The sequence below is a fragment of the Panulirus ornatus genome, chromosome 65 (assembly GCF_036320965.1).
Source record: "Panulirus ornatus isolate Po-2019 chromosome 65, ASM3632096v1, whole genome shotgun sequence".
Taxonomy (NCBI): domain Eukaryota; kingdom Metazoa; phylum Arthropoda; class Malacostraca; order Decapoda; family Palinuridae; genus Panulirus; species Panulirus ornatus.
In genome coordinates this window covers 25,584,206-25,606,132 of record NC_092288.1, presented here as the reverse complement: position 1 = coordinate 25,606,132, position 21,927 = coordinate 25,584,206, and the positions used below count along the sequence as shown (strand labels likewise).

At 39.1% G+C, this 21,927-nt stretch overlaps 2 protein-coding genes across 8 annotated transcripts in view; both read right to left on the bottom strand.

Moving 5' to 3' along the window:
• LOC139746468 (uncharacterized) overlaps positions 1–4,267 on the bottom strand; it is a 159,704-nt gene extending 155,437 nt beyond the window's left edge. For 3 of the 5 annotated variants that reach the window (XM_071657729.1, XM_071657725.1, XM_071657726.1), the window contains exon 1: positions 4,015–4,267. The gene's annotated coding sequence lies outside the window, so the exon portion shown is untranslated. The remainder of the gene's footprint in view (positions 1–4,014) is intronic. The other 2 variants (XM_071657727.1, XM_071657728.1) reach the window with 1 other exon arrangement.
• A 2,367-nt stretch (positions 4,268–6,634) lies between these two features.
• LOC139746575 (uncharacterized) overlaps positions 6,635–21,927 on the bottom strand; it is a 31,067-nt gene continuing 15,774 nt past the window's right edge. For all 3 annotated transcript variants that reach the window (XM_071657958.1, XM_071657957.1, XM_071657959.1), the window contains exons 7-8: positions 21,750–21,884; positions 6,635–15,865 (exon numbers count right to left, since the gene is read on the bottom strand). In XM_071657958.1, coding sequence (XP_071514059.1) covers positions 15,662–15,865; positions 21,750–21,884 — 339 coding nt within the window. In that variant the 3' untranslated portion in view covers positions 6,635–15,661. The remainder of the gene's footprint in view (positions 15,866–21,749; positions 21,885–21,927) is intronic.

Below are 21,927 nucleotides of genomic sequence, written 5' to 3'. Positions count from 1 at the left end.
TTCTTGTCAGTATTGTCGACAACCTCGACAGATGAGGAGCAGCAGCAGCTGCCACCGTGCTTCATACCTCGGGTTTTTGTATGGGTCGTGCCTGACGGGGGCCCAGCCGACGGTCCTTCACTAAACTGCTTCACAAACGCTTCCTGTGCTGACCATGGCTCTGACGTCATCGTAGTACCGCTAGGAGCATGGTGAAGCTGTGGTCATTATATGACTTTATATATATATATATATATATATATATATATATATATATATATATATATATATATATATATATGTGTGTGTGTGTGTGTGTGTGTGTGTGTGTGTGTGTGTGTGTGTGGTGTACACTATATTCTATTCGGTAAGCTTTAATCATATATATGGTGACTTACCAGGGCGTTATCTTGGAGAGCAAATATGTGTATGTTTGAATGAAGAGTAGTTCCAACGATATTATATGGTTGCGAGGCGTGGGTTATAGATGAGGTTGTGCGGAGGAGGGTGTATGTGTTGGAAATGAGATGTTTGAGGACAATATGTGGTGTGAGGTGTTCGAGTAAGTAACGAAAGGGTAAGATAGATGTGTGGTAATAAAAAGAGTGGGGTTGAGAGAGCAGAAGAGGGTGTATTGAAATGGTTTGGTCACATGGAGAAAATGAGAGGAAAGATTGACAAAGAGGATTTATGTGTCAGAGGTGGAGGGAACGAGGAGAAGTGGGAGACCAAATTGAAGGTGAAAAGATGGAGTGAAAAAGATTTTGAGAGGTCGGGGCCTGAACATCCAAGAGGGTGAGAAGTGTGCAAGGACTAGAGTGAACTGGAACGATGTGGTATACCGGGGTCGACGTGCTGTCAATGGACTGAACCAGGACATGGGAAACATTTGGGGTAAAACAATGGAAAGTTTTGTGGGGCCTGGATATGGGTAGGGAGCTGTGGTTTCGGTACATTGCACATGACTGATACAACAAAGCGATCCAATATAGTTAATTTTCATTGTGGATTTAAAAACAGAAGATTCAATAATATTTCTCGGTGTAAAGGACTTACAGTTAATAACTGAATTGGCATGAGTCCAGTCAATACTGTGGTCATAATTTTTAACATGATTAAACAAAACATTTGGTTCTTGTCCTATTCCTATACCACATTCATGTTGCTGAAGTCTAACATAAAGATCCTTACCAGTCTGCCCAACATAAAACAGGATAAAAATTCTACAAGGTATTGTGTAAACACAACCCGCAGAATTTTCTGGCGAGTTTTTGATCAAGAGATTCTTTATAGTATTGTTATGGCTCAAAACTATATTTACAATAAAGGATTTAAGCAACCTGGGAAGTGATGTAAAATCATCACTAAAAGTGAGAACTAAAAGATTCTTGGTATCAAGGGGAGGTTTGGGTTTATAAAACAAAATCTTTGCCAACTTAAGGGATTTATCAATGAAAGATCTACGAAACTTGAGAAGATGTATCAAACTGGATCCAATCAGAGAGAGCGAGAGATGGCTAGGTCGACAGGCAAACACACTTCCTGGACAAACACGCGTCACTCCCCCGTACACGCTCTGGCAATCGTCCATCACGACAAACGCCGCTTCGACATATCTCCAGAAGACCCTCCCTGCCCACGATGCAGCTGTCTCAAAGAACACAACGTACACTTACTACTCAAGTCCCATGCACACTGTGGAACAGACACACGTATGGTCTCGACCGGTGGACCTGGTGCAGGAGCCTCATAGGGCCAGAAGCTCCTGAAGCAGGAGATATACAAGTTTGATGCCAACTAGGCTGTGTCATTGGTGTGGATGTGACGTTTCGTTAAAAATCTACTGATTTTCAATCATCATACGTAGGGAAGGGTAGGTAGGTCATTCCGAGATGCATCAAATTATGAATTACTGATAGCTAATTTCAGTTGAATATCGTTATATTACCAACCAACGTACCTATCAATTCTTCATCTGGCTTGGTCCCTTCCCAACACTTCCGCATTCGTCCTTAAAGCCGAACTAAACGAGAGAGAAAAATGTGAACTACAGACAGCTCCTGCAGGGGCAAAAATGTCATCACAGTTCCGCCATTTCAGGTGCTAGACCACAAGGGCATTTTTTCTTCCCTCCGTCCCCACAAGTGTTCGGCACAACGCGTGTTATTACGATGTTTCCACTTTCTCAAACAGCACGACATTTTACTGCTGTGAGCTGTGAGTGCTGGCCATGGGAAGGAGGAGGGGGAGCGCTTACTACGACCGGATATTGTCGTAAGCCAGCGGTACCAAGCACTGCTCACCGCAGGCAAAATCTTAAAGTTACGTGTTGTCAACGCGTCAGACGGAGAAATTGTTCGTCTGTGGACTGAATGCCACAACGTAACTGTGAGAGAGAGAGAGAGAGAGAGAGAGAGAGAGAGAGAGAGAGAGAGAGAGAGAGAGAGAGAGACAACGCTCTACGGATGAATTAAAGTACATATCTTGAAGAAGCATTCACATAAGTACACACTTAAAAAAAAAAAACACGAAATCATACCTACATAGAAAAACACACACTAGCACACACGAGTCAGCAAATAAACAACACACGAATCATACCAACAAGGAAGGGTTCAGTAGGAGGTTACATACATCCTGCCTGTGTGTGTACGAGCTTTGGTGTCATTCCCATGATGTCGGAACAATTATAAAAATCTCATTTACTGAAAACTGCGAATAAATATAGGCGAAATATTTCAGAAAGATAATGAAAATATCACAACGTAATTTAGTTATATTAGTGAAAGTATTTAAACTAAGAATATTAGTATGACACAAACAACCTATATAAACAACTGGATTTGACGAATCCTTAAGACGAATAATTATAAAACTAAAGTTTCCACTTTAGAATCCTAAAAACGCTAAGCTTCCTCTCTCAGACAACACAAATGTGATTGTAAAATGTTCAAAGATCATTTACTGTCCAGAATGATTGTTAAAGGTCAAAACTACTGAGAACAACTGGCGCACAACACCTGGAGGTCAGTGGGTAATTACCGCACTTCCATCTGGGGCATGTGCCCCCCTCTCACATTTTCAAACCAGCCACAATAGTCGATGTATTTTGGAAATGGTCATCAAGCTTACGTGATCAGGGAAGCAGGAAAAAAGTACATAGGGGGGATGGCTGAAGAATCATGTGTTAGTATAAAGGTTTCTCGTACTTTGTGATGCTTCTGTAAGCAAACACAGACATTTTGCTCACGGTGCGTACATCAATTTACAACGTAACTGCCATCACAAGCAATATGCAGCAGTCCTGACTGAAGGAATCTTGAAGTATTAATCAACGTTCAAGGGCGTGGTGAGGGGCGTGATTAGTCGTGCTCTACTAACATCAAAACGACCCATAAATAAGCTGGGAACACTGTACACGTCCTGGACCCATGACTGCCTCACACTCCACCTGCTCTGAAAATTGGACTATATAAATCCAATGTTCCTAACCCACCTGCTTGTGGGGGGTAGGTAGGCCTAGATATATAAATAGAGTATATACATCCATACAAATGCACGTACCTATAAATGTTAATCAAGGAATGCATACTTAATACCACTCAGTCTTCCAGCAGTTCTCGTACAAAATTCTAAAACTTGAGTTAATTATGAAAGTGGTGGCATGATGTAGCTTGGAAAAATGTTCAATGTTCTACCATTTGAAGAAGCTTCAAGCAAGACATGAATGTTACAAACTATGGCCAACTACCACGGTTAACTTACCACCTTAGCCCACCACTTCGTTATAACAAGTGGCACACTCCACACCCACAACGTATTGTAAGTCCTTCATCAAACCATTAACTGCCTCGTTCAACTCAGATAAGTAGCTGGAGAACCTGGAGGGTAACCTCAGAAGCAGTGTCGTCACTGCTACTTCGTCTTGATCGATAAAATGCTTTCCACACTTGATACGACTCTTTACGTTATCTTGCTATGGCGTCAATTAATAAAATGTATTTGACTGTATAAATACAGCGGGTATACACTAACCTGCAATGTCAACAAATCGACGAAACAATAAATCACAAACTCCTCTTGCTTGTTGCAGTTATTAACTCCTTGGTATGTCATCTGGGGACGTTATCACATTACCTCACAGAACATTCACTCGTCACCATAATGTAGTTCATGATACTGGCACTTGCTGACACTAGAGAAGCGAGACATTTGTGACATGAACACAGGAGGGAGACCCTGGTCACCATGACCCCCTCGGCCGGCGGTTTGTTTGCCTCTGTCTGGCCAGGTTGACTCCGTTACCCTGGCGACCCCACCATGTGCTACTCTCACACGCCGAAAATACCGCTTAACCAGTTTACTTTTCCGATGTTTATTGTACATTTCCGACAAATTATATCTACTCCTTTCCCCTTTTTATAATTATCTAATACCTCTGCGTATAAAAAATTTTAATAAATGTAACATTTTAGGAGACTTTTTGTAAGAAATATCTATAAAGCTTTGCGTATTTACAAGGTCTCATCATTACTTTATGACGTCAGCTGAAAGTTAAGGAGGCTGAGAATTGGCAGATTACACTTGATCCATTTATTACTATTCAACGAACCACTCATGGTCAACTCTGTGTTGCTGTACGATACATTTGCTAACAGTTGTCCATTATGATGGGAATAAAGGAATAATATTCGTGGTCTACTTTTACCACGAAAAATATCTCGTACCAGCGGTGTACAGGTGGTATTGCTGGGATTCAAGTGATTTATGTTAAGGTTCTTCTCAAAAATTCCTACATTATCTATTGTTATGCTTTAGTTTTACTAAAGGACATGTAAACTGTAAGTGCCACACAAGTGTACATGAAGCTCACTGCAACATTGGTGCAAGACATAGCATCACATTAATTGGTCTGTAATTAGTTTTCCCGCAACAGCTGGATGATAATTAAAGAGCTCGTTTGTCGGCCTCAAATATTCCCTTACCGAGTCTTGTCAGCCGAAGGTAACATATGTCTTGAGTCACGTACTGAAGAGTATATCATTATCCTTCCCCCACCATTCATAATTACATTATGTTCAGTCTCTATGTTCTACTACATTTACTTCCTCCGGTTTCGCCAGCCATTTATCTTTCTGTATAATACAGTTTACCACGACTGAGCTAATTAATGAACCACAGTAATGTTAGTCCAATGAACAATCAAACATTTTGTCCTGCAGCCTTGCTTCTCTTGCAGACCTGTGTTCCTTACATGACCTTAAGTGGGCAAACCTCATCACACAGACCAACCCATGTGTGATATAATGTGATTATAGTTCTTTATGTATTTTTTTTCTCTCTACACATGTATAACTCTATACATCTTCATCTTTTTTTTTTTTCATCCCAGGAACCTCTATCTATATCTCTGACGCCCGTTCCCTTTGGGAACTCCCATTAAAGGGTAGCCAAGGAAAATGTGTTTTCACTTACAACTGTCCTTACATGCCTCCCTCGCATACTCCATTCCACGCATTCTTCCACTATTTTTCTCCCTCCAGGACTCATATGTATCTTGTGTGCCTTAATTTCTTCCTAGACAATGTTATTTTTACCTATTTCAGATGCTCTACGTTATTCCACTCACTATTTTGCTGTAATGTGATTTTACACCAACTTATACCCAATACAATAAATTCCATTGGCAATAATCGTGGGCTGAACCATGCACGTACGACCTCTGACCACCATACCCAAAATATGAGTCAAGCACAGACTTCCACTCCTAATAAAGTATGGCATTTTCACTCTGGACACTAAAGTTGAGTGGACACCACTACCGTCTCCCTTCACACCATCCCTATACACAATGAGCTTCAACTGAATCCGATTACCCGGAATTATTACTCTAACATCAACATTCAAACTATCCTTGGCCTGAGCCAGTTTTCTTACCAGATTAATCTCTTAACTACCCTCCTTGAACTCTCTACTACACAACCACATAACTTCTTGACCAACCAATCATCTGCACTATGTTCTACATGCCTAAACCATCATGTGATACATTCTTCCATGTGCCTTTCTTGAGGTCTTTTCACAAAATCTTCACCCATAAATCTATGCATCATCCTTACACACCACACACCCTTCCCTTCATTATTTTTTCTAGCTATGCTTTTTATCCTAGTTACACTTAATAATCTATCCATCTCAATAGCTCTTGTATCTTCACTTATTCTAACATATATAAATTTGGGTTTCACATCCATACATAAGCATTGAGGCAAGAACTTCATAAGCTCTACACTTGAATTTTTCCCATAGACCAGAGCTTTCACTGCACCTCCCAATCTTCTCCCTTATATGACTATACTGAACTTTTCACTTCGGATTTCCCACTACCATCTTGGCATAACTTTACTCCAATTTCATATTCTTTAAACCCTATCATATGCTATATTCCTCTGTGTGTTTTCTTATCATTTGAATAATTCTCTAATCAATCCCTCTGTGTTTTACTTATTTCACGGTTTAAACATCTCTTCAGTAGTTCCCCTTCTTTTCAAACACACTGTTTCTCCACCTTTTTTGGCTTCCTTCTCTGTATCTTTAGACACTCACTGTCTTGTGGCTCATAATTACGTTATAAAAGTACAATACAAAATACCCACATGATATAATGCTTTATTGCACTTAAATCATATCTTTACAGTTTTGTTATTCATTATATACCTCCAATATTTACATAACAAGTAAAATACAAACCATTAATGAATATCTACACTATGTACAGCATAACGTATTTACTGTATATAGATGGCAACATACACAGATCATCTACAGTAAAATAAAAGCTTTTATGGGCCCTATTAACATTCTTAAGAAGGGTACAACCAAAACTTTTGGAGATTATAAATTTTCCAAAGTGAAACAGGTATGATTTTTCTCTATTTAGACAGTATAAGGTAAACTGTAAGCCTCACCATATAGGTACACAACCTGCTGGGAAAAATAGTCATCCACTTTGTATGAGTAAGTAATTCTTCATGCACTGTTATGCCACATTATTGATTCCAAGAGGCACTAGCATTAAAGCATTAATAGTTTATATCCAATGAAGCAAATGAACACCGCCTTTCCCTAAAACCACCTTTCCCATAAGTATGAAAACAGAGATAGACTTGTAACAGCTGCTTTATTAAGATTCAAAGGCTACTGGGTCATTCATCTGGGCAAAAACTAAATACTTAATGTAAACTGAACTATCAGTGTTGATGGTAACTCTACATATTTTAAATATTTCAGTGACTGAGGAAAGATCCCTAGAGCAGTCCACATGAATTTGACAAAAACAGGAAAAGATGAAAATCAATGACAATACCAGTGGATAATTATGGCAGGAACTAGAATTATTGCTAGACTGTGTATGACCTAACTCCTAGACAACTAATTCCACTGAGGAAAAAGCCATTAAGAATCCCAAAATTGGCTATTATGGTAGAATAATAATAACACTTTTATGAGGATAAACTTGCTGTTCGATCAGTATTACAGGAAATTATAACTCACTTCAACTGAATCAAGCTTCTGGTTGGATTTGCTTTTACTGGGCTGTTTTTGCAAACAGCCTGTGTGTATTTGTTGCTTGTCATAGTAAACTTGCAACACAGAGAGCAATGTGGTATTATCAAATCCAATGAAACATTAGTACTAGTTCCATTCCACCATTTAGAAAAGCCATCTGGGTCACTAATGCTTTTTTTTAAAGATGGTATGAAAAAAGATCACTGAAAACAATCAAAACTTTAAATACAGAGGTTTTTATTATATGAGCAACTAGTCCCCTTGTTTTTAACACTATCCTTCAATAATGACCTCAGAAAACAAGTTGATCCCCTATCTTAAATATCTACAGAGAGCAGAGAGTTGGTCAGTCAAAATAAGTCACTTTATCCAGACGACCTTTTGCAATTTGCATATCAACATGTTACTGTTGCCACTTCTGTTTCAATAAAACTTAAAAAGACACCATTACACTTGTTGGTTGAGCTACTATTAAATCTGGCATGATAACCATGCAAAGACTTGGCAGTAGCCACTGAATCTGATTAATCACAACTAAAAGATTTCTCTCTGCTGTTTAAACCATGTACTTTAGAAAATTATGTTCATTATTCTTGGATTTTTTTTTCACATCTACTCATGCCCCTTGACACTTCAAACTAGTACTAGACTTTCATTAGCTTTCTTATCACTGAACCTTGATTGATGAGCTCTGGAACTTTCTAGACCCACCATCCTAAGGTCACATCTCTGAATGGTAAGGTATATTTTCCATCACGCACTTGAACTGAGAAAAATTCCCATTCCATTTAAAGAATACTTACAAACTGCCGACAGTAAAATGATTTCAAATTAACTGACAAGAATTATCTGTGTAATCCTGTTGAAAAAACATTACATAAAAATCACACATGGAATGAGCTGTGGGACTGCGTTAAAAGAGTTCAAAAAATTCAGTTCAAAGTTTATGAGGCATAGAATGAAAACAGAGTACAAAAGGTGGGTGCCTTTGTGCTTATATACCAGGAAGAGAGAAATTAAAAAAGAAATGCATTTTGGGAGGACCTGAGTGAGTGCTGACAATTTTGATGCAAAGGACTGAATTGTAGTGCTGAGAACTCCATACAAGGATGGTTAAATGTTGCAATTAGGAATAAAAAACTGGGGGGCATAAGGTTCCTTGCACGAAGAAAAAGGAGGAGAAAGTGATCAAGAATATGTTAAAAAAAGAGCATACACTAAGATACAAACCAGCTTAGTGTAAAGATTGAAATATAAACACTTTTATGAGTATGGAGGTCTAGTTTCACTTCGACACACTTGGCATGGTTTGACGCTGTATGGGTCACAGCTTTCATCAGTTTTCCAAATCTATGCAGGAACTGGCCTTTATAGTTTTAACCTTGACAATTTCAAAAGCACAACAACTGGATTCCTGTTTGTCATAAACTTTAAAAAACCATGATACATTTACCCATTTAAAAGAAATCTTTTTTCATAATTTGCTTGCCATAGAGAACACAGTTAATGCTCCATCACTCAGGTTTTATGATTCATTCAAAATTAGTATGGTATATATATACATATATTAGACAAGTAACATATCTATAGAAAATATGTAAAGTGTTGGAGACAGTAATATCAATATGCTGAGCTTGAAATAAGTGTCTCCCCTCAGACACCACCTGGGACTGGGCCCGGAGTATTTTCACTTGACTTTGCTTTTGTGCTATCTTATACTTGTTGAAGTATGTTTTACATCCTTGTTAGTGTGCACATGTAATATGGACCAGAATGGGCCTTTTTATGAGCTGGTTTATTTGTTAATGGGAGAAGCATGAACAATTACACACCTCCCACCATCACTCAGAGCGAGTTTGTAAATGTCTCTACAACACATAGATGGTGTCATATTTTGTTTTTATTCTTTACATTGTTTCACAGTTGTTGAAGTGTACTTTACACTTTCCAAAGATTATTTTGGAAAAAAATAATTTTTCATTTTTCAGTTTCCCTAGAAACACTGGGAGAAATGGGTGGGGTACAAGTGGCCACACAGAGAAGGGTAAGGCTGTAAACTAGTTCATATTTTGTATCTTCCTGAGCCACCTTATAGAATTTGCGAATAGAATTAACACTGATTAAATGGATACAGCAGACAGACTCATCTGTTTTATACCCCCTGGATGACTTAACAATTCCTTCTCCAAAAGAACATCAATTTCCCTGATTCCACAATGCAACAGCTTCTGGAAAAGATGCTGCTTAACACACCATAAAACACAATGCAAATCACAGCAATGTTAAGTAAAACACCAGAGACAGGTTACAGCATAAAAGATAATGAAACTTCTATTCATATCCTGACAACTGCATGCTCATGTTCTTTAGTATGTTGTCAGTGACTTATAAAGCTATAAATGTATACAAAGTAATGGTCTTTGATGAAACTTAATATTGTTAAGCAGCAAGACTGAAATAATATTAGATTTTTACACAATCCATCTGCTAAATTTGAATATGCTTTAAAATTAAGGCAATGAAATTTATTCCATTACAGTGCTTTAAAACAGACCTACAAAGTACTGTAATCCATTACTTGCAAAGTTATCATTTCAACACTGCAAGGAATAGAGTGAATTGACCCCGACATACCACATCATTCCAATTCACTCTTTTCCATGCACACCTTTCATCCTCCTCCATAATTCAGGTCCTGTTTGCTCAATATCTTTTTCACTCTATCATTCATCTCCAATTTGGTCTTCTCATTCTCCTTGTTGCCTCCACTCCTGACACTTATATCCTCTTTAGCAACCTTTCTGCACTCATTCTCTCCTTGTGTCCAAACCATTTTTGCTATCTCTCAGCAGCCTGTGCTGTCTTAGCTAACATAAAATGAAAACAAATGATGCAATAAAATGTGTTCGAAAATGAGCAACCATCTTTTTCTTGTGAACATTAATGCTATTTCTTCTGCTAAAGTTTAACATGCTCCTCTTGAACCAAACAGTTAATGAGAAGGGGATCAATCTCCTTTGAAAAGATTCAGCAGAGATAAAAGACCTTTAAATTTCTAAATGAAAGCTTTGACATGTGTAAATAAATCAACTCCTTTATCAAAAAGTTCTGCAAGTACTGGCTCATCACTGTCAACATATAAACAAATCAAAAATGTTCACATATCCTAGGCTTTATTTGCAAACCTTCGAATCAAGATACTGAAGAAGAAATGTCATAAAAAATTAAAACATCAAAAATATAAGGTAGAGTGCAAATTTTGGTGCACCACAGAAGAAGCTCATGTTTTTGAGAGAAACATATGTCTGACCGTTTGGTTAGGGTTTTTAATATTCTCTTTTTCACTTTCAATGCTGTCTCTTTCTTCTGTCTGACCCTTTGGATCTAAGCAGTCATCATCATCAGGAAGCCTACTCAATTCAAGTTAATTCGTGCAAATTCCACACAGTTAAAGGTATCTTACAATGCCACAGGAGCACAATATCGTCACACTCTACATTCTAACACCTGGATAAACACTGACCAGCAGAGTCACTAGATATACTGACCTACAGTATGATAAATATGTAAAGTGATGTTGTGCATGCTGGGAATTCAAAATTCATAATTTATATACAGGTCAGCAGCAGTACACTGGCCAACAACTTTTGAACTACATAAGGCTTAAGAGCAATGAAAAGGACACTGACAAGGAGTGCAAGATGCTGAGGTGATACAATTTCCATGCAGGGTGAAAAAATTGTGAAGACTGAGAAGGAGGTACTGAGTGGTTGAAAACATAAAATGAGGAATTCAGAGATGGTGTAAGCATCAGGAAAAGATAGCAATTACATGCAAGAGTCTGAGAGTATGGGGTAAATACACAGTCTGTAGTGGGTGTGGGGGGCCTCGTGAGTCAGTTGTTGTTTGGTGATGACACAACACTGGTGTCAGATTTCGAGTGAGAAACTTCAGACAATGGAGTCTGAGTTTAGGAGATTATGTAAAAGGAGAAAGTTGAGAGTAAATGGAAACAAAAGCAAGGTGATAAGCTTTAACAGGGTAGAGGGACAGGTTAGTAGGGATATGACTTTTAGATAACTGAGAGTAGACATGGCAGAAAATGGAACCATGAAAGTAGAAGTGTCATAGGATGGGTAAGGGGCAAAGATGCTGGGAGCACTGAGGAATCTGTGGAGAGGTTGTTATCTGGGAGGGCAAAACTGGGCATGTTTGAAACAGTAGTAGTCCCAATGTTGTATGGATGCAAGGCATGGGCCACAGATACGAATGTGCAGGGAAGGGTGGATGTGTTGGAAATGAAATGTTTCAGGACAGCATGTGGTGAAAGGTGGTTTGATTGAGTAAGAAATAAAAGGGTAAAAGAGGTGTGGAAATAAGAGTTTGGTATAGAGAACTGAAGAGGGTGTGATGAAATGGTTTGGTCATATGGAGAGAATGAACAACAAAGGTTGACAAAGAGGATATATGAGTCAGAAAAGGAGGAGAGAAGATGGGAGGGAGATCAAACTGGAGATGGAAGGATAGAGTGAAAAATATTCTGGAAGTCAGGGCTTGAACATGCAGAATGATGAAAGGCATGCACAGGATAGAGTGTAATAGAGCAACATACTTTACAGGGAGTGAAATGCTGTTAGTGTACTGAGCCAGGGTATATGAAGCAGCCAGGGGAAACCATGGTAAAGTCTGTGGGGCATGATTATGAATAGGGGACTGCAGTTTTGATGTATTACACATGACAGCTAGAGAATGGATGTGAGCAAATGAGACATTTCTTGATCTGTTCTTGGTGCTACCTTGCTAACATGGGAAAATGTGAACAAGTATTATCAAAACATTCTGTATGTTTTTTTTTTTTTCTGCTGTCTCCCGCGTTTGCGAGGTAGCGCAAGGAAACAGACGAAAGAAATGGCCCAACCCACCCCCATACACATGTATATACATATGTCCACACACGCAAATATACATACCTACACAGCTTTCCATGGTTTACCCCAGACGCTTCACATGCCCTGATTCAATCCACTGACAGCACGTCAACCCTGGTATACCACATCGATCCAATTCACTCTATTCCTTGCCCTCCTTTCACCCTCCTGCATGTTCAGGTCCCGATCACACAAAATCTTTTTCACTCCATCTTTCCACCTAAAATTTGGTCTCCCACTTCTCCTCGTTCCCTCCACCTCCGACACATATATCCTCTTGGTCGATCTTTCCTCACTCATTCTCTCCATGTGCCCAAACCATTTCAAAACACCCTCTTCTGCTCTCTCAACCACGCTCTTTTTATTTCCACACATCTCTCTTACCCTTACGTTACTTACTCGATCAAACCACCTCACACCACACATTGTCCTCAAACATCTCATTTCCAGCACATCCATCCTCCTGCGCACAACTCTATCCATAGCCCATGCCTCGCAACCATACAACATTGTTGGAACCACTATTCCTTCAAACATACCCATTTTTGCTTTCCGAGATAATGTTCTCGACTTACACACATTCTTCAAGGCTCCCAGGATTTTCGCCCCCTCCCCCACCCTATGATCCACTTCCGCTTTCATGGTTCCATCCGCTGCCAGATCCACTCCCAGATATCTAAAACACTTTACTTCCTCCAGTTTTTCTCCATTCAAACTTATCTCCCAATTGACTTGACCCTCAACCCTACTGTACCTGTATATGTATATGAGAGAATGAAACCCCTTCTTTGTCTGTTCCTGGTGTTACTTCACTTACATGGAAAATGGCAAACAGGTATGAAAGAAAAAAAGAAATATGAAAGCCTCTAGAATATAATCAAACAATAAATTTCAGCGACAAAACATATTCAGCAATATACATGAAATCCTTCCATTTTTTTATCAAGGCCTAAACATGCAGGATAGCACTGGGTGTGCCTGGGATACAGCAAATTAGAGCAATGTGGTACATGGGTTGATAAGCTGTCAGAGGGATGAACCAGGGCTGTGTAGCTGTCATAGGAAATCACCAAGTAGCCTGTGGAGCTTCGCTGTGGATAGAGTGGCTCCAGTTTTAATGCATTATACATAACAGCAAGAGAGTGGATGTGAGCGAGTGTGTTTTCTTCATCTGTCCACTGCACTATTACGTTAATGTGGGAACAGTAAACAGCTACAAAAAATGCAAAAGAATTCACTTGTATGTTAAAGACTGCAGTTTATCTATCACAAAGCTTATTGTCAACGTATACTGCACTTTGGTTTGTTAGTAACTATATGTTATACTGCCATTGGTCAACCAATACCCAGCCAAATATACTATAGATCTTTTCCAAAGAGTAACTACATGCTTATCCTTACTTAACTTTGATTATGAGCTTATTTTGTTATTAGACAAGATCTCTTGTAACTTTACAGGCATCTATCCCAAAAATTAGCATACTCAGTATCTTCATTATCTACAAAAAATCCTAAGCATGAAACTGACACTCAGTTATCTATTTTCAGGTTACGCATGATTATTCGCAAATTTATCATCAAGGGTGAAGATGCCTACAACAAGAGCTGAAGTGCATAAAACTTAAAGAGGCTGCACTTACTTCAGCACACCCAAACTTCTTACTCAACATCACAACACAGATCTCATTGCCTTGTCTTTTCCAAGGCTATAAAATCTGTATCTGGTACCATCCCTAAAAGAACAAAAGAACACTTAACACAGTTAATGGAGAAACCTCTTCCTTTGGATAGGTTTTAGATGAAAATGGACAAATCTTTATTTCTCATATTACTTGCTGTTTGTTCCTGATGCTATCTTGCTGAGCCAGAAAATGAAATGGATAAACAGAAAGCCCAGTGTATCTAAAGAACATATTTCTTAAGCTACCCCATTTCAAATTTCGTAAAGTATTTAAAGTAAACATATGTCCATAATAAAGATATCTTTACCATTCTAACCAAACAGCTGAATGATTGTTTCCATTAGTGTGTATGGTTAAAACTCATTATAACAATACAAGAGAATAATTCAAGATCAGTTTTGCTTTTTAGGAATGTTAGCATATATTTTTATATCTTTATTCTACAGAAGCTGTAGATATTTTACTAATGAAAATAGCCAAGGTTTCCTCAGTGAAAAATGGGATGAACATTCAAGATATATAATACTCTACTATAGAGAAAACCCAGTACACTAAAATTCATGGTGTCAACACATGCACTTACCTTCAAAATCTTTAATGAGAAGAAAACCTGTCAACAGCATATCATCATCATATGTAAAGGGGAGAAACTAAAGTTCATGTACTAATGCTATCAGAGCTTTGATAATGGACTGTAATGGCAAATCTGAGAACATGAAGAACAAGCACTTATAATAATCAACTTATGATCCGTGATATAAGCCTCCTTGCTGCAGAAAAAGAAGACCAAACTACAAGCTCAAGGGATGAGACTAGTGCTGGCTTGCATGACCACCACAAAATATACAGGAAGCACACAATGTTATGTAACCCCTTCTACCCTAACCCACCCATTTCATTTCCTCTGCTTATTCTCGTTTCAGATTACCAAACTGAAACTTTATCTACAAAAGATGTGTTATCTCCACATAGTGCGATCTCCATTTGTGAACATCTTAATCAAGGCTTTTAAGGACCAGTGGAAATACGTGACTCAAGCTTATTTTCAAGCACCACTAAGCTGGCTGGCTGGCTAGAGTCCAGATATCACTATGAAAACTCACTAAGGAGATTTGCTAGGCTGTGCAAAACAGCACACAGAACATGGTGGCACTTTAATCTGCATTACGTACATGACAGCACTCAAACTGACAATTGAAAAGAGATCATTATGCCGCAAACGACATTATCAAGTGAATAAGAATGTCACAAAATCATTAGAATTCTTAAAACAATGTGGATTTCACACTATCATTACATGTAATAGGAAGAATACAAAAAATAATAATAACAGGGGAAGAGTAACAAGACTCTGTATTCACCATGAAAAAAATTTTCTCAACTATGAATTCATTTCTGTTTCCTTCACAGTAATTTCCACATTTTTTCTGAAACCAAGATTCTTATAACTGCAATGAAAAGAATATTTACAGCAATGAAATTTCTCAGAGAGAGTAAAAATGCTCAATGTATTTTCTCTAGTGGGAGCATCAGCTGAGTGTAAGTTTCTTCATCCTGTTTCTGTAGCAAGGAGAGAGAGCTGAGGTCAAAAGGCAAGTAGTTGGTGTCCCACAAACTAGGCCGGTGGACAAGTCCAAGAAGGGCTGCCATCTTGGCTGCCAGCGGGCCCTTGTCTACAAGTATGTGATGTTCTTCATCTGGCATCATCTGAGGAAACAAAATTAATATAATGCACTGATCATGCATTATGTCCTGTTAACTTACTGCATTCCTTAAGATTACTAGCGATGTAGTGAGGATGAAAAATTGAAAGGGGAAAATGAACTCTTGATGGACAATCTAGTCAAGCAATGGTCATAAATTAGAGTCCCCCTATCCTTCCATATTCCTTAATAATACCAGAACTTGAGAACTGCATTGAAGTGGAAACAATTAAAAGAAGAATAAATTGCAGAGCACTCTAGTATGCATATACTACCAGATTAATTCTAAAGCACCTCCTACAAAAACATACATTCCTCAAGTAATGATATATCTGCTTCTAAAAGGAAGACAGATCACAGGAATCAAGAAAACCATATGACAGTATGATATCCACAGTGTAGCTGTGGATGGAAAGAAGCAGAATCAGAGTCAATAACACACATTCAAGAGATCTGTACATACAGGGTCCTTGCAATCAGTAACATTCAAACCAGATTGTGCACTGCTTTTGATAAGATGAAACCCTTATCAAATACAGACAGATATATTCCCATTCTTGAAGGGAAGTGTTTTTGCCTGTAATTTCAATTAGAAGGACCTCTGGATTCTGTGGCTTGGGAAAATTACCCCAAAATGCAACTGCAGCATATTATCTCAAACTCGAAAAGAGAGGATCTTCCTTAAAAAGGAGGGCTAGATATTCCTTATATAATGGTAGTTCATAAACTGGAATTTCCCTTAAAGTAATTCTTACATTATGGAATAAATAATTTTAACAGACGACTAAAATTGATTATAACAGAATTCTGAATCTATAAGTAATAAATTTCAGTCCATCTGGAAATAAAAAAATACACATCTTCAAACCATTTTCAATTACTAACAAAAATTATAACAAAATAGCCCATTTGCCCTATATAATACACTACAGATTGTACTATATCATCATTATAATGAAGTCCCAGTATCTTTATGCTAATTATGTTTTATGAGTTTATTTTGCTGTAGCACTTTATAAAGAAAAGTTTTTTGTTTTTCCCCCAGCCATGGACAAAAGTCCACATCAAGGCCAGGCCTTAATTGAAATAAATACAGAATTGTGAAAGGGAATAAGAAAAGACAAGGGAAAGTATTCACAAATTTTGGAGGTCGTGAAAAAATTTAGAATCTGAAGTACAGTTTACAACATATGTTTTGTACTCATGACAAAATCATCCAAAGTTTATCTGAATGTAAATTGATGGTGCCTGCGTAGATTTGCAACCTATCTCTCTATCTAATTTATCTTTTTCATTATACTTTGTCGCTGTCTCCTGCTTCAGCAAGGTAGTGCATGGAAACAGACGAAAGAATGGCCCAACCCACCCAAATACACATGGATATACATACATGTCCACACACGCACATATACATACCTATATATTTCAATGTATACATATATATACATACACAGACATATACATATATACACATGTACATAATTTATACTTGCTGCATTTATTCATTCTGGTTGCCACCCCGCCACACATGAAATGACCACCCCCTCCCCCCGTATGCGCGCGAGGTAGCGCTACGGAAAAGACAAGGGCCACATTCGTTCACACTCAGTCTCTAGCTGTCATGTACAATGCACTGAAACCACAGCTCCCTTTCCACATCCAGGCCCCACAAAACTTTATATGATTTACCCAGACGCTTCACATGCCCTGGTTCAATCCATTGACAGCACATCGACCCCAGTATACCACATCATTCCAATTCACTCTATTCTTTGCATGCCTTTCATCCTCCTGCATGTTCAGGCCCCGATTGCTCAAAATCTTTTTCACTCCATCTTTCTACCTCCAATTTGGTTTCCCACTTCTCCTCATTCCCTCCACTTCTGACACATATATCCTCTTTGTCAATCTTTCCTTACTCATTCTCTCCATACGACCAAACCATTTCAAAACACCCTCTTCTGCTTTCTCAACCACACTCTTTTTATCACCACACATCTCTCTCACCCTTTCATTACTTACTCGATCAAACCACCTAACATCATATATTGTCCTCAAACATCTCATTTCCAACACATCCACCCTCCTCTGCACAACTCTATCTATAGCCCACGCCTCACAACCATATAACATGGTTGGAACCACTATTCCTTCAAACATACCCATTTTTGCTTTTCCTAGACAATGTTCTCGCCTTCCACATTTTTCAACACTCCCAGAACTTTCGCCCCCTCCCCCACCCTGTGACTCACTTCCACTTCCATGTTTCCATCCGCTGCCAAATCCACTCCCAGATATCTAAAACACTTCACTTCCTCCAGTTTTTCTCTATTCAAACTTACCTCCCAATTGACTTGTCCCTCAATCCTATTGTACCTAATATCGATGTCTCTAATACTCATTCTATCAGGAGCTCCCCCAAGGTGGCCACAGCAACTCTCCAAAGTTGGTAAACTCCATTTATTATATTCTATGCTGTTAGATGATAGAGAGGCAGATATAGGGTGTTTTGGTCGAGGTGGTGTGCAAAGTGAGAGGGGTCAGGGAGAATGATTTGGTAAACAGAGGAGGCAGTGAAAGCTTTGCGGAAGATGAAAGCCGGCAAGGCAGCGGGTTTGGATGGTATTGCAGTGGAATTTATTAAAAAAAAGGGGATGACTGTGTTGTTGACTAGGAAGTGAGGATATTCAATGTATGTATGGCTCATGGTGAAGTACCTGAGGATTGGCGGAATGCATGCACAGTGCCATCGTACAAAGGCAAAGGGGATAAAGGTGAGTGTTCAAATTACAGAGGTATAAGTTTGTTGAGTATTCCTGGGAAATTATATGGGAGGGTACTGACTGAGAGGGTCAAGCATGTACACAGCATCAGATTGGGGAAGAGCAGTGTGGTTCCAGAAGTGGTAGAGGATGCGTGGATCAGGTGTTTGCTTTGAAGAATGTATGTGAGAAATACTTAGATAAACAGATGGATTTGTACGTAGCATTTATGGATCTGGAGAAGGCATATGATAAGAGTTCATAGGGATGCTCTGTGGAAGGTATTAAGAGTACATGGTGTGGGAGACAAGTGGCTAGAAGCAGCAAAAAGTTTTTATTGAGGATGTAAGGCATGTGTATGAGTAGGAAGAGAGGAAAGTGATTGGTTCTCAGTGAATGTCAGTCTGTGGCAGGGGTGCATGATGTCTCCATGGTTGTTTGATTTGTTTATGGATGGGGTTGTTATGGAGGTGAATGCAAGAGTTTTGGAGAGAGGGGCAAATGCCTTTCTCTTCTCTTTCGCTAATAATCTTACTTCTTCATCCCACCACTCACTACCCTTTCTAATCTGCCCACCTCCCACACTTCTCATGCCGCAAGCATTTTTGCGCAAGCCATACTGCTTCCCTAAATACATCCCATTCCTCCCCCACTCCCCTTACGTCCTTTGCTCTCACCTTTTTCCATTCTGCACTCAGTCTCTTCTGGTACTTCCTCACACAAGTCTCCTTCCCAAGCTCACTTACTCTCACCACTCTCTTCACCCCAACATTCTCTCTTCTTTTCAGAAAACCTCTACAAATCTTCACCTTCGCCTCCACAAGATAATGATCAGGCACCCCTACAGTTGCACCTCTCAGTACATTACATCCAAAACTCTCTCTTTCACACACCTATCAATTAACACGTAATCCAATAACGCTCTCTAGCCATCTCTCCTACTTACATACGTATACTTAAGTATATCTCACTTTTTAAACCAGGTATTCCCAATCACCGGTCCTTTTTCAGCACATAAATCTACACGCTCTTCACCATTTCCATTTACAACACTGAACACCCCATGTATACCAATTATTCCCTCAACTGCCACATTACTCACCTTTGCATTCAAATCACCCATCACCAACCCGGTCTTGTGCACCAAAACCACTAACACACTCATTCAGCTGCTCCCAAAACACTTGTCTCTCATGATCTTTCTTCTCATGCCCAGGTGCATATGCACCAATAATCACCCATCTCTCTCCATCCACTTTCAGTTTTACCCATATCAATCTACAGTTTACTTTCTTACACTCTATCACATACTCCCATCACTCCTGTTTCAGGAGTAGTGCTACTCCTTCCCTTGCTCTTGTCCTCTCACCAACCTCTGACTTTACTCCCAAAACATTCCTAAACCACTCTTCCCCTTTACCCTTGGGCTTTGTTTCACTCGGAGCCAAAACATCCAGGTTCCTTTCCTCAAAAAACTAATTTTCAACATACATTTCTGTGAATAGAACAGTTTTGGAAAGAGGGGCAAGTATGCAGTCTGTTGTGGATGAGAGAGCTTGGGAAGTGAGTCAGTTGTTGTTTGCTGATGATACAGAGCTGGTGGCTGATTCGTGTGAGAAACTGCAGATGCTGGTGACTGAGTTTGGTAAAGTGTGTGAAAGAAGAAAGCAGAGAGTAAATGTGAATAAGAGCAAGCTTATTAGGTACAGTAGGGTTGAGGGACAAGTCAATTGGGAGGTAAGTTTGAATGGAGAAAAACTGGAGGAAGTGAAGTGTTTTAGATATCTCAGAGTGGATTTGGCAGCAGATGGAAACATGGAAGCAGAAGTGAATCATAGGGTGGGGGAGGGGGCGAAAGTTCTGAGGGCGTTGAAGAATGTGTGGAAGTCGAGAACATTATCTCGGAAATCAAAAATGGGTATGTTTGAAGGAATAGTGGTTCCAACAATGTTATATGGTTGTGAGGCGTGGGCTATAGATAGAGTTGTGCGGAGGAGGGTGGATATGTGTTGGAAATGAGATGTTTGAGGACACTATGTGGTGTGAGGAGGTTTGATCGAGTAAGTAATAATAGGGTAAGAGAGATGTGTGGTAATAAAAAGTGTGTGCTTGAGAGAGCAGAAAAGGGTGTTTTGAAATGGTTTGGTCACATGGAGAGAATGAGTGAGGAAAGATTGACTAAGAGGATATATGTGTTAGAGGTGGAGGGAATGAGAAGTGGAAGACCAAATTGGAGGGGGGAATATGCAGTGAAAAAGATTTTGAGTGATCAGGGCCTGAACATGCAGGAGGGTGATACCAAGGTCGATGTGCTGTCAATGGATTGAACCAGGGCATGTGAAGCATCTGGGGTAAACCATGGAAAGTTCTGTGGGGCCTGGATGTGGAAAGGGAGCAGTGGTTTCGGTGCATTATTACATGACAGCTAGAGACTGAGTGTGAACGAATGTGGCCTTTGTTGTCTTCTCCTAGTGCTACCTCGCACACATGAGGGGGGAGGGGGTTTTTATTTCATGTGTGGTGGGGTGGCGATGGGGACAAATAAAGGCAGACAGTATGAATTATGTATATGTGTATATATGTATATGTCTGTGTTTATATATATGTATATGTTGAGATGTATAGGTATGTATATCTGCATGTGTGGAGGTGTATGTATATACATGTGTATGTCAGTGGGTACCTCACTAACACGGGAGACAGCGACAAAGCAAAATAAATAACTAAATAACATTTCTGTTATACACTACTACCATCTATCTAATTCTGTTCAAGTTAATGTCAATTTAATATGAAATATCAAAACCAGAATACACTGTACAGAGGAAAAATGGTTGGAAATGTTTGCCAGCACACCAAATATGAGAAAATGTGATGAGACGGTCATATGCAGGGGGTTCTGCTTTTAGTGATGCCATAATCCACCAGGAGAGGGCACACAGCATACGGGTGAAATAAGGTTTTGGAGAATATAAAACACTCATTCTGTGTATTACACATGACAGGCAGAGAATGGATTTAAGCAAATGAGGCCTTTTCTACATCTGTTCCTGGCACTATCTCACGAACAAAGGAAACAGCAAACAAGCTTGAAAGAAAATTGAGATACTGAAATTAAGTACTCACGCTGTCAGCCACATGCTTATACACAAGTCCATCCCCACCGACATAAAAAGTGGAGAAACCATCATACCAACTCTCCATCTGGTCTGTTACAGTCTTCCAATTCCACAACTTGATCTTCCAAAACTGGAACATGGCCTGAAAATACATTAAATACAATAAAAATGCATTAATAAAGAAT